Raw genomic sequence first — 12,533 nt, 5'->3', positions numbered from 1 at the left:
TGTGTGAGAGACATGTTGATGAGTGTCCTTTGTTTTATCCCTGGCCCAACTAACATTTTGATGATTGTCTCTTTGTGGATAAATGGCTTCAGTGTCTAGCCCCAATGTCCGTTGGGCAAGGTCCGGTTCGTGCCTCAAGGATTATGGCACCTGGTCACTGCTCAAGCGGTCAGGCCCTCTTGATATTAAGTAATCAGAAACCCAGTCATTGGTAAGGTTCTGAATGAAATGATACAGCTCTGATACTGTTTGAAACTGTTTCCTTGTTCGCAAGTTGTGCAGTTTACATAAAAGCGGATACAGTGTTGCTATCTTAATGAAGTCTATTTACTTGTGGGAAGTTATCTGTTAACACCTTTCACTGGAGATGAGATAAAAGCGGATACAGTGGTTTTGTGGTGGTCGTGCGCTTGCTCCTAGAACACCGAGACGAACTGAGGTAGAAGACACGTTCAGCACCCCTTATTTACGGGGGCCGTTTACCAACAAAAGGATATGTGTATATATGTTCGTGCTTATGTGAAGGGAAATTCCATAACAGGAATTACCACTGAAAAGGCCTTGTCATGAGTCAGTGCCAATTGGGCACCACCAACAAGGCCTCACCTGCTGATCAGAGAGTCCAAGATGTTTGATCCTGGGCAAGGCATTCTTTTAGGTACTTTTAGAGTTTTGCTGGAGGAGACTCTTGAGAGTCCCATGGACTGCAAGAAGATCAAACCTATCCATTCTTAAAGAAATCAGCCCTGAGTGCTCACTAGAAGGACAGATCCTGAAGTTGAGGCTCCAGTACTTTGGCCACCTCATGAGAAGGGAAGACTCCCTGGAAAAGACCCTGATGTTGGGAAAGATGGAGGGCACAAGGAGAAGGGGACGACAGAGGACGAGATGGTTGGACAGTGTTCTCGAAGCTACTAACATGAGTTTGGCCAAACTGCGAGAGGCAGTGAAGGATAGGCGTGCCTGGCGTGCTCTGGTCCATGGGGTCACGAGGAGTCGGACATGACTGAACGACTGAACAACAACAAGAGTTTTGCATGTTTTACCTTGAATTAGGCCCAGCAGCTCCACGGCAGCCAATGCCGTGCTTTCGGACCAGTGGCACATGATCCAATCGGGTTGCCCGACTTGCCAGCCTAGCAGCCACCTTGTGCACTAGCTGCAGCCTCCAGACAGTTTTCAAGGGCAACCCCAGAGCTTTTATGGATAAAGTCTCCCTTAATTAGAAGGCATTGTATTTCCCTTTGGAAATACAAAAAATAAAAAATATAAAAATAAACCCAAACCCAACAGTTATTCTATTCCATCTGCAGCAGGTAAGCTAACTGAACTGACAGATCCGTTTTGCGGCTGACAGTAGAAGAAAAGAAAAAATGTGTTTGTCTATCAGGAAAGCTAGAGATTAATTTTAGAAATCTGTTTGGTACAGAAACAAAAGAACCAAATGACATAAATGTTATTTTTCTCCCTTTTCATTTTTCATTTTTTTGTTCCTTGTGTAACTCAAAAACTGTTCGGCGTAACTCAAAAAACTTTCACACTGCGTTGTTAAATTTGATTGGTTATATTAAGAAGTGCTGGTGGTAATGACAAGCATTCCTGAGATGGTTGGATGAGGGGCTTGGAAAAGTCTGAGTGATTTAGAAATGATGCATATTAATGTTATTACCCACACAGCTACCTACTTTTTGACCTCAAAATATAGGGTGAGTTTCAGAATGGCCCAAGAGATGAAAGCAACAACGTTTTCCAAAAAGAATTCTCTGTTTGCCCTGCAAAAATGCACGCCCGCTTTTTGTTTCCACGTTGCATTTAACCTGCTTGTAGCCTTTATTTTACCTCCAGCGCTTTTGTTGATTAATGAAGGAAAGAAAGCAGCCTTTGAAGCCGCTCTCTCCTCACAGACAGGTGCAATATTTTAACAGTGGAAGAGCTGCTGCGGTTTGTAATGATGGGAGCTTTCAAAGCACACCATCCACAAAGGGCAAGTGGCATTGACCTAGCCTGATTGTAGGCGCAGTTTTGCATCCTCTGTTAATTTCTTTCTTCACTGCTTCGAGGCTTTCTGTCCAAAATACTTAAATATGACTCTCCAATCTGGACAGAAGAAGGCAGTTAAAATAAATGGTATTTTAGTCCTTTGCAATTACCCTAACATAAGGCATGCTTAATTTATGAGACAAATGCATTCCAGTCTCAAAAACGATTGGCAGTTGAAAGGTTTAGGGAAGACAAATTAGGAATTGGAAAACATATTCTCTCAAGGAAGAGTGGTGGCCAGTAAATAAGATAGGACCCCCCACCCCCACCCCAAAAAGAGGTGCATCAAGTGTAGGTCTACAAACAGTCTGCAGCTGCAACATCCAAGCGTAGATGCAGTTTACAACTGAATACTAGGGACTAGAGACATGTAACAGAGCAGCATTGTTGGCTTACTGCCCTGCTGTTCAGCTCCCAGTCATTTTCATTATTATTATAATGGATGTCCTGGATGCTTTAGCTGAGATTCCTGCATTGCAGGGGGCAGGAGGGGAAGGCAGCAGTGAAGCGTTGCCCAAATCAGTCATCATTTCATCCTGTCAGAATATAATACCTGTAGATAGATGATATAGATAGATGATAGATAGATAGATAGATAGATAGATAGATAGATAGATAGATAGATAGATAGATGATAGATGATAGATGAAAGGAAGGAAGGAAGGAAGGAAGGAAGGAAGGAAGGAAGGAAGGAAGATATAGACAGATAGACAGACAGACAGACAAATAGATGATAGATAGATAGATAGATAGATAGATAGAGGAGCTATAGGAGTATAGCATCTAGATCAAGGGAAGTAATAGTACCACTGTATTCCGCTCTGGTCAGACCTCACCTGGAATACTGTGTCCAGTTCTGGGCACCACAGTTCAAGACGGATTCTGACAAGCTGGAACGTGTCCAGAGGAGGGCAACCAAAATGGTCCAAGGCCTGGAAACGATGCCTTATGAGGAATGGCTTAGGAAGCTAGGTATGTTTAGCTTGGAGAAGAGAAGGTTAAGGGGTGATATGATAGCCATGTTCAAATATATAAAAGAATGTAATATAGAGGAGGGAGAAAGGTTGTTTTCTGCTGCCCCAGAGAAGCGGACACAGGTCAATGGATTAAAACTATAAGAAAGAAGATTCCACCTAAACATTAGGAAGAACTTCCTGACAGTAAGAGCTGTTTGACAGTGGAATTTGCTGCCAAGGAGTGTGGTGGAGTCTCCTTCTTTGGAAGTCTTTAAGCAGAGGCTTGACAGCCATCTGTCAGGAATGCTTTGATGGTGTTTCCTGCTTGGCAGGGGGTTGGACTGGATGGCCCTTGTGGTCTCTTCCAACTCTATGATTCTATGATTCTAGAGAAATTAAAAGAGATTTAGATATTTGGTGTAAATTTAAATTTATCTCTGTGGGGAAGGATAGCAAGTATGAAAATGAATATCTTACCAAAAAATTTATTTCTTTTTCAAATGCTGCCAGTGATCAAGGGGACAAGTCAGTTCAAGGAGACAGACAGATAGATAGATAGATGATAGATAGATAGATAGATAGATAGATAGATGATAGATAGATAGACAGATAGATAGATAGATAGATAGACACATAGATAGATGATAGATAAACAGATAGATGATAGATAGATAATAGATAGACACATAGATAGATGATAGATAAACAGATAGGTGATAGATAGATGATAGATAGATGATAGGTAGATAGACAGACAGACAGACAGATGGATGGATGATAGGGCAGCCACAATTCAGCACCATTTAACACAGCCATCTTTTTTTTATTCTAAAATGGGACCACATCACATGTGTTTCATCAGTTTCAGTTCTCTCTTAAGTGTATGCTTGTTGGTAAGCCTGGATTTGCCTTTGTAATCTGCAAAGGCCTCCAAAACATGGTGTAACCAAGACTGTTTTATCCATCGTAAGTGAAAAATGAGACGTGGAGTTATCACGTATAAATATAGTAGTTGAATAGTAGGGGTGCTGCTGTAGGGGGTTAATGTGTGAGGAATGACAGGGCGGTTGACAAGCAGAGTGAATAAGGTCACAGCCCCTAGTAACACATACTTGACCTATGGAATTCATTGCCACAAGCTGGCTTTGGAGAAAGATTAAACAAGTTCATGCAGGGTTGGCCTATCAACAGCCAATGGCAATGGAAGCTAAATAGACATCCCGTGTTTAGGAGATCTCTTAATGCCCAAGAATGCTCCATCACCTTCATTCCTTTATGACCTCCCAAAAGCTTCTGGCTGATTGGAAGAAGGATGCTAGACTCAGTGGCCTTGGTCTCATCCAGCAGGACCCTCTTTTGTTAATTATTTCCCACTTGCCTTAATGTTATCATCCATGCTACCTTCATACATCAAATGACTGTCAAGTCCAGATTTCTTGGTCCTGTGCTTATCTCACTCAGTCTATCCCTTGGATTCTTCCAACCCACTAGATCAAATGCTAATCTCTTTCTATTCCTTTTTTTCACTGAAATGCTTGTAAATATTAGCTGAGGCAATCATTATTGATTCATTAGTTTTCTTTAGTGCTGTCACTCAATTAAATAAATCTTGGCCACTTGCATGAGTTTTAATCAGATAGAGCAGCATAAATGTCTGTTTGGATGAAGTTAACATTCTTCCTTTGTTATCAGGTGATGCATCAATGTGTCATAATGGGCACAAATATTCCCTTCCATGCAAGGGAGATGTCTTATCTAAGAATGTAGCTGCCACCAGCCATGCAAATACTTATATTGAAATAAATTAAACTTTAACCTAAGTTAAAAGAAATAAAAATCTTACTTCCTGCTTAAATGAAGAGCATCTCTTTAATGGATCAAAAGTTTTCTCGTCAGTTAATCTAACTGGTTATACATGCCTATTGTGAACTAAATCCTGTTGAGCTACGTGCGTTCAGGATTGCAACCTCAGACTAAACATTGCAGTCCTGCTTTTTTTCTTTGCTCAGTTCTGTCCAATTCTTCCTTAGGGGAAAACCACACACAAAAGGTAGTGTTCACTTTACCAATGCCACTGCAGAGTTTCGCAAGCCTCCTTTTTCCAGACTAAGAGTTCCTTAGCTATAATGTCTTGATTTCATTTCTGGGATGCATATACAAATTCAGTCGCTCCCTGGTCATGTTCAGCCCAGAACGCTACTGATATACAATCCTACCAAATGGATAAATGAGAAACCAGGGAGAGGAATTTAACCAAGGAAAGAGAAGAAAGGATAATAAGTAACAGATCGCTAAATTAGATGAGCTGCCCCACAAGGAGAAATTACGCACAAAAATATCCCTTAAGATGTTTCCTTATGAGCATTGCATTGCATTACATTACTTTGCTTAAGTTTAGTGAAAGAAGATACGGATAGGAGCCACAATATTTGACAGATCAATAATACTCTCTACTTTATTTGAAGAGGTAGGTCCTCTTCAAAAGTTCCCTTTCCACACAGTTTGGGTACAACCAAGGCAAAGCTAAGCACTTTCAAGACCCACGAACCTCACCTGGAAAGAACTGGTGAATAATCTGGGAGCTCTGGATCCAGGGCTGGGTTAACCATTAAGTAAAATAAGCACTTAAATTTTAAGTGCTTATGTCATCAAAGGATGGGGGGGGGAGGCACCACAGAAAATTTACATTGCCGAATTTACCATGGACCGTACGGAGCAGCTGAACCAGGTTCTGCCAAAAAAAGGCTCCGGCAATAAATGAAAACATTACATACCCATATTATTATTAATAGTAACAACAACAACAACAACAACAACAACAACAACAACAACAACAACAACAACATAGTTATAATAGAGATTAAGGGTTAACAAAAATTGGAATTTGGTAACTGGTAAATTTTCCCCCGGTCCACTCAGGCTCATGGGATCATTCAGGCGTCCACTGAGAGGGAACACAGCAATGCTCAGTTCAGTTGCCAGATTTTGGGAGGGGATTTCTCCAAAGTGGAAGTTTTTTAAAGGCCTTGGCCAGAATTTTGGAGACAACTTTTCATTGGTTTTTGTCAGGGAGCAAAGTATTAACAGCAAAGATATTTGAGGCAATTGATGTGTCAATTTACAATGAAATTGTACACAAATTGACACATTATCAATTCGGATGCCACATGCTATGTTGTTTGTGATAAGTGATAAAAGAATCACCCTAGAGTTTCATTTTGTTTATTGCCAATTCTAAGGCATTGTGTAAAAAGTGAGTGACAGTTGGTTGCTATGTATATAATAGTGTGATTATGTTAAGTTTATTAGGACAGTGTTTTTGTTTTTCTCATGTGGTGGTAGTGACCTAAGTTCATTTCATCACATGACACAAGGGGGCCTCACAGCCTGTATCCACCTGCTGCTACATGGGTTCGAGTCCTGCTGACACTGATTGATACTTCCCCAGAGGACTTGAACACTAATTTCTCAGCTAAGCTTCAGCACTTTCACTCATATGTGCATCATAAGTTCAGTGCCACACACACAAAAATGTGAAAATAGGATTCAGTCACGCTGAACTTTACAAAATAGCGGTAATTGTAGAAGACAATATTGAGTGTGCCTTTCCAAATGAAGACATTTTCTTTTGTATATTTTCAACATTAGTGGACTCAAATTGCTCAGCTGAGTGTTCATTTACTCAGGTGGAGAATATTAAAAATCCCAACAGAACAACTTTGCAGCAAGGCCGGCTGGGTGTCTTATCTCTACTATGTATAGAAGCAGATGTGTGATGCAAGATTGGTTTTGAGGATCTGATCAAAGATTCAGCAATTAGAAAAAGTAGGAGATTTTTAAATATATATATATATATATATATATATATATATATATATAGTGGAAATATGCGAAAATAAACATTAATTTCCATTTACAGGTAGGTAGCCGTGTTGGTCTGCCATAGTCAAAGCAAAATTAAAAATTAAAAAAAATCCTTCCAGTAGCACCTTAGAGACCAACAAAGTTTGTTCTTGGTATGAGTTTTTGTGTTCATGCACACTTCTTCAGATACCATGGCCCTATCTGAAGAAGTGTGCATGCACACGAAAGCTCATACCAAGAACAAACTTAATTGGTCTCTAAGGTACTACTGGAAGGAATTTTTTCATTTTTATTTTGTTTTGATTAATTTCCATCTTACTGTAGGTTTGGTTTCATTTAAAAAAAAAGCCAATTTTATTTTACAGTTAATTATTGTTTCTATTTTGAAGTAGATATTTATGGGGGGGCACCAAAATCATTTAAGTGCTTATGGCCTCTAAAGGTCTGGATCAGACCGTGTCTGGATCTCATTTCCCAAATCCCCATTGTAAGTGAGGGGCAGGACAAAATTGAAGCCGGAAGCCCTCCCTGGCCACCAGTTCTATTCTTGGTTACTGGATCATACACACATCCTTTCCCAGCATTTGTGATGCAGTCGATGGGTCGGCGGGGTGGCATCCTGACAGCTGCACAGGTCTCTTTCAATCCATGGTTCAGTTTGCATGGTAGCATGCCAGGCTGTGTGTGTATGTATATTGCGGAGGGAGTGGGGGAATTGTCCACATATTTTTCACATAAAGAAACAGTGTACAGTCTACCCAGTGTGAATAAATTTAATTTAGCCATCTTCATGCCTCCTGACTATATTCCTTCTGAAGTTTGCTAGAAAGGCACATGTGCGCTTCGGGCATTTTTCCAGCTTCACTTCTCTTTCTCCCTCTCTTTTTCCCCACACGCCCTCAATTTTTTTTTTTTTTTAAGAGTAAAGCTTTCACAGCAGCCCTGTGTCTCTGAATAGTCCCCTTGTACAACAAGCATGGTGCTGAGATTTCTGAAGGGTCCCTGCTGCTGCTGCATGCTGCGGAATCAGGCTGGACTTGCTTCCCTCCCTGCTTTGCACCCCGTGGGCCTCAGTGTGGCAGTAGAAGAATGCTGCACTTCCTTCTGCAAGCCACTTTTTTTCCCTGACACACAGAGACTTCCAAAGGAGCATCTTTGTGAGCTGGGAGCCAGGAAAGAAATCCCTGGTTCATGGTCACCAAGCCAATCTTCCTTAGCCCTCTGGGGTTTTTTTTGGGGGGGGGGGGGGCGACTGTGCTGAGCAACCTTACAGAGATCACCCATGGGGAATCTTTTTGAGCATTTAAGAAAAGCGCAAAAATAAAAAATAAAAAAAAATCCTCCCAGTAGCACCTTAGAGACCACCTAAGTTTGTTCTTGGTATGAGCTTTTGTGTGCATGCAAACTTCTTCAGATACACTGAAACAGAAGTCACCAGACCCTTGTATATAGTGAGAGAGGGGTATTACTCAGAAGGGTGGTGGGAACGGGGGGATTGGCTGATAGGTGTGGAAAACCTATTGACGACTGTGTGGAAAATCAGCCAATCCCCCATTCCCACCACCCTTCTGAGTAATACCCCTCCTCACTCTCTCACTATATATAAGGGTCTGGTGACTTCTGTTTCAGTGTATCTGAAGAAGTGTGCATGCACAAGAAAGCTCATACCAAGAACTAACTTAGTTGGTCTCTAAGGTGCTACTGGAAGGAATTTTTTATTATTATTATTTTGTTTTGACTACGGCAGACCAACATGGCTACCTACCTGTAACTGGCACTATATAAAGTGTGAGTCTTCTTCCCCTCCTCCTCCTCCTCCTCCACCACCTCCTCCTCCTCCTTCTTCTTCTTCTTCTTCTTCTTCCTCTTCCTCTTCCTCTTCCTCCTCTTCTTCCTCTTCTTCCATCACTCGTAGCCATGTAAGATTGTCTTCCATAAACACGGTTTTAACAATGAGTCCATAAGTGACTGTGGAGACCAATTCTGGACCTACACGTCCTTCCACAGTGGGGACATTGGTTTCCGGGCGGGAGTTGATCACGGTGTGGATCTGCCAAGTGTGCCTTCCTCTTAGCACGTTTCTCCCTTGCGTCCTGAGTTCGAGTGCCTTCAAAGCCCATGACACCTTTGGTAAAGGCTGTTCTCCAGCTGGAGCACTCGCAGGCCAGTGTTTCCCAGTTGTCAGTGTTTGTACTACACTTTTTTTAGATTTGCCTTGAGACAGTCTTTAAACCTCTTTTGTTGACCACCAGCATTACGCTTTCCATTTTTAAGTTCAGAGTAGAGTAGTTGCTTTGGAATGTGTGAGTAAGTGCCATTCAACCCTCTGTGGCTTAGAGTGCTGGCAGGGTTCAACTGAGCAGCCAGCCATGGCTGCCGCAACCACCTTGCCAATCTCACTGACCAGGGTAGAAGTGCAGGAAAGGCAAGAAAAATGCCTCTTCTCTATGTCATCTGCCAGGCTGGCACAGCAAAGGAGCCCTGGTTGTGGCTGCCATGGTGTCACAGGACAGCAGCATAGGCCTACACAGGATCTGCCCCTCTCTTCACATGAAACACCCCGTTTCTGAGGCTACCACCAGCAGGGATAGTCCCAGCAGTAGCTTCTGTCCATTTGGGGAGATGCTGGTAGAGAAAGCTCCACTTGATCCATACCTCCTCTGGCAAAGCAGATCAAGGTTTTGGTTTGCTCTGCCTGTTTATGATTTGTGAAAACCATTGTAGGAATTGCATACATCCTATCGCTTTTTGTAGGATCTCATCTAAAGCAGTTTACATTGCAGTGGGTTGAAGCTGCTTCCCAACTGCAAAATCCTACTAACTGTTCCGATCTTCCTGCCCCGGATCAGGACCGCCAGCTTGAACCGACCTGTTCAAGTTAAGCATTTCTGATTTGGCAAGATTATATCGTTTCATCCTTGTCTTTATTCATTGACAATTGCCTCCCTTTTCAGTAACAAATTCTGACATTTTTTTGTCGTGCAACCACTATAATTATTGCTTAAATGTTAAAATGTCAGGAAATCAAATGCTGGCTTTCACATCAGGAAATGTTTACTGCACTTATGTCGATTACAAGATGGTTGTGGTTTTCCCGTTATTTTTAATACTGTGTATTCTGTGTTATTAGCAGACTTGAAGACAAACTGTTTAATACCTCAGCGACTGAAACATATGAAATCGTTAATACAAAAAATACCACTCCCCCCCCCCCAGGACACCAATTGGAATTTGAAAGGACAAGGGTTCAATATGAATTCATAGCATGATTTTGGAGAAGTACATTTTAAAAAACCCCACAAAAAACCCATCGCTTCTGAATGCCACTCCAGCAGTTTGAAGCAAAGTAATCTGTTCATGAACCTGGTCTCTACATCAACCCCTATGATTCCTGTTTGCAGCACAAACACAAACAAAACACACACTCTTGTCCCAGATGCAGGCACAGTGGACTATATGAGACATTACAATTCCCGTTTCCTTGCAGTGTCCATTGCTTTCTGTTTCTCCATTTTCTCGCCTCCCCCCACCTTCTCTGTGTAGACAGTAGTCAAATTTATCTTTTTTTTTTCCTTTTGGTGCAAAAGAAGACAGCTATATTGTCAAAGGTGGATTTGGCACCTTAGCAGCCAAATGAAGAAAAAGTTATCTGTATGGTTCACCTGGGCCAAAAATCCCTAGTGTACGAAAGCTGAACTTTTAGGCACAGTGGCTCTTGATTAGCTTAACTATGTTTAATATCCTAGTTCTGATTCGATGGTGAGTACATGAATCTTTATTAAGCCTTTTTATTGTATATTTGAATTCATATCTCTAGTAAAGTTGATGGTTTGTACTGTTGTTATCAAAGATAAAGTCCAGACCTTGAAGAAACTGCTGGTGGAACGGGAAGATTTGAAGCTGCCCACCTGTCGGGAGGACATACCCACACGTCTGAATGACTTTGTATAACCTTCTCCTACATTGGGAAGATAGACCCATACACCTTATAGACTTTTGCATAACCATCTTTAACATTATATTGCACTTTGTATATTGCACTTTGTATATTGCACTTGGTATATTTCACTTTCTTTTATTGCACTTGGTATATTGCACTTTGTATATTGCACTTTGTATATTGCACTTTCTTTTATTGCACTTTGTATATTGCACTTTGAATCAGCACTTTGATGTTTGAAAGCATATATAGGCTTTGCCTCTGAGGAAATATCTATGTATACTTTTTGTATGATGATATTGTCAGTTTAGTTCCATAATTAATACATTTCTATCCAGAGATATACACGGTTTTGTATTTTATCTGAGGAACTTTTAGGCACAGCAACCTGCTTTAAACAAGATTCCAGCCCCAAGGTGACCTAGTTTAGATAAGGTGTGTGGTGGATAAAACTGAAGCTGAGCAAGGAAAACTTAACTCAGAGATCATTGGCTCCCTCATCCGGGACCAGATCTCTTTGTCAGCTGTTCCTTCTCCACCTTTGGCATCTTACAGAAAACTTTCCTTTTGCTTTCGTAAGCCTCACAACAGTATTTGTTTCTTTCCACCCACAGCTGAAACCGGATGAAAGGGTCATCAAGACGGAATATGGGCTGCTGATTCGCAGCTTGCAGAAAAAGGACACGGGGGCCTACTATTGCAATGCCCAGGAGCACACGTTTGTGCGAACCGTCGTGAAGCTGAGCTTAAACGTCATAGAGAACGGGCAGATGGAGAGCTCCCAGAAGACGGAGGATGAAGAAGGGCGAGGGAGGGATCTGCTAGTGGAGTCCCGGCTGCGGTACAAGGATTATATCCAGCTACTCAGCAGCCCCAGTTTCAGCCTGGATGAGTACTGTGAGCAGATGTGGCACCGGGAAAAGAAGCGCCAGCGGAACAAAGGAGGGCCCAAGTGGAAGCACATCCAGGAGATCAAGAAGAAAAGGAATCGCAGGCACCACCAGCCGGCCACCCAACACACTGCGCCCGCGTCCACATAGTCTGCATATTTTATTTAAAGAAATGACTTCTCTTTTTTTGCAAATGAGAACAATTTTGTTAGTTTTCTGGGCCCCCCCTTTCGATGTTGCTTCTCTCAAAGAGACCAGTCCATGCCTAGCCGTTAATGTATATGAGACACACACACCCCATAGAAGAATACACTAGCAATGCGGGAGAGACTTCTTCAGGTCTTGTGTGCTGTTCCGATGTCCCCTGGTTTCCACTGAGATGACTTTCTTTGCATCTCAGGCTCCAGAGAGTTAATTTATGTGATGTACCGAATGGCTGCTCTGTTGTTTTCTATTTAAAAACATGGACGATGGGCTGGTTGAACAGCCGCTAGGTTTCACCGCGCCATTTCACGGCAGGCTGGTTAAAGTGTCGGGGTCTGTTGAAAAGATAGAGCATCCATCCCAGATAGACGGCACCCTGCACCATAACTCCTTTGGCTTAGATAAGACCTCTTGGGCTGAGCACACCAACCCTTCCCAGGGCATGATCTGGCACATTGACCCTGTCTGTGGAGGCATTGACACATAGAAATGGAAGCCCACTGGCAGCAGCGTGTGAGGGATTCATCCACACAGCTGACAAAATTGGGCCCTTTCTGTTCCTTCCTAGGCCTAAAGTTGTAGCCTGGTAAGTTGTAGGTTCTTGGCCAGCTTCTTGGCCATCTCTCAAGGAATGTCCCT

General features: G+C 42.1%; 1 protein-coding gene across 1 annotated transcript in view; it reads left to right on the top strand.

The window, feature by feature from the left end:
- Positions 1-11,974, top strand: part of SEMA3D (semaphorin 3D) — a 203,712-nt gene extending 191,738 nt beyond the window's left edge. Inside the window, exon 18 of the mRNA XM_033148347.1 lies at positions 11,415-11,974. Coding sequence (XP_033004238.1) covers positions 11,415-11,840 — 426 coding nt within the window. The 3' untranslated portion in view covers positions 11,841-11,974. The remainder of the gene's footprint in view (positions 1-11,414) is intronic.
- Positions 11,975-12,533: the final 559 nt, after the last annotated feature.

This window comes from Lacerta agilis, chromosome 5 (genome assembly GCF_009819535.1).
Source record: "Lacerta agilis isolate rLacAgi1 chromosome 5, rLacAgi1.pri, whole genome shotgun sequence".
Taxonomy (NCBI): Eukaryota; Metazoa; Chordata; class Lepidosauria; order Squamata; family Lacertidae; genus Lacerta; species Lacerta agilis.
The sequence above is the reverse complement of the archived record's forward strand: the minus strand, read 5'-3'. Positions and strand labels throughout refer to the sequence as shown.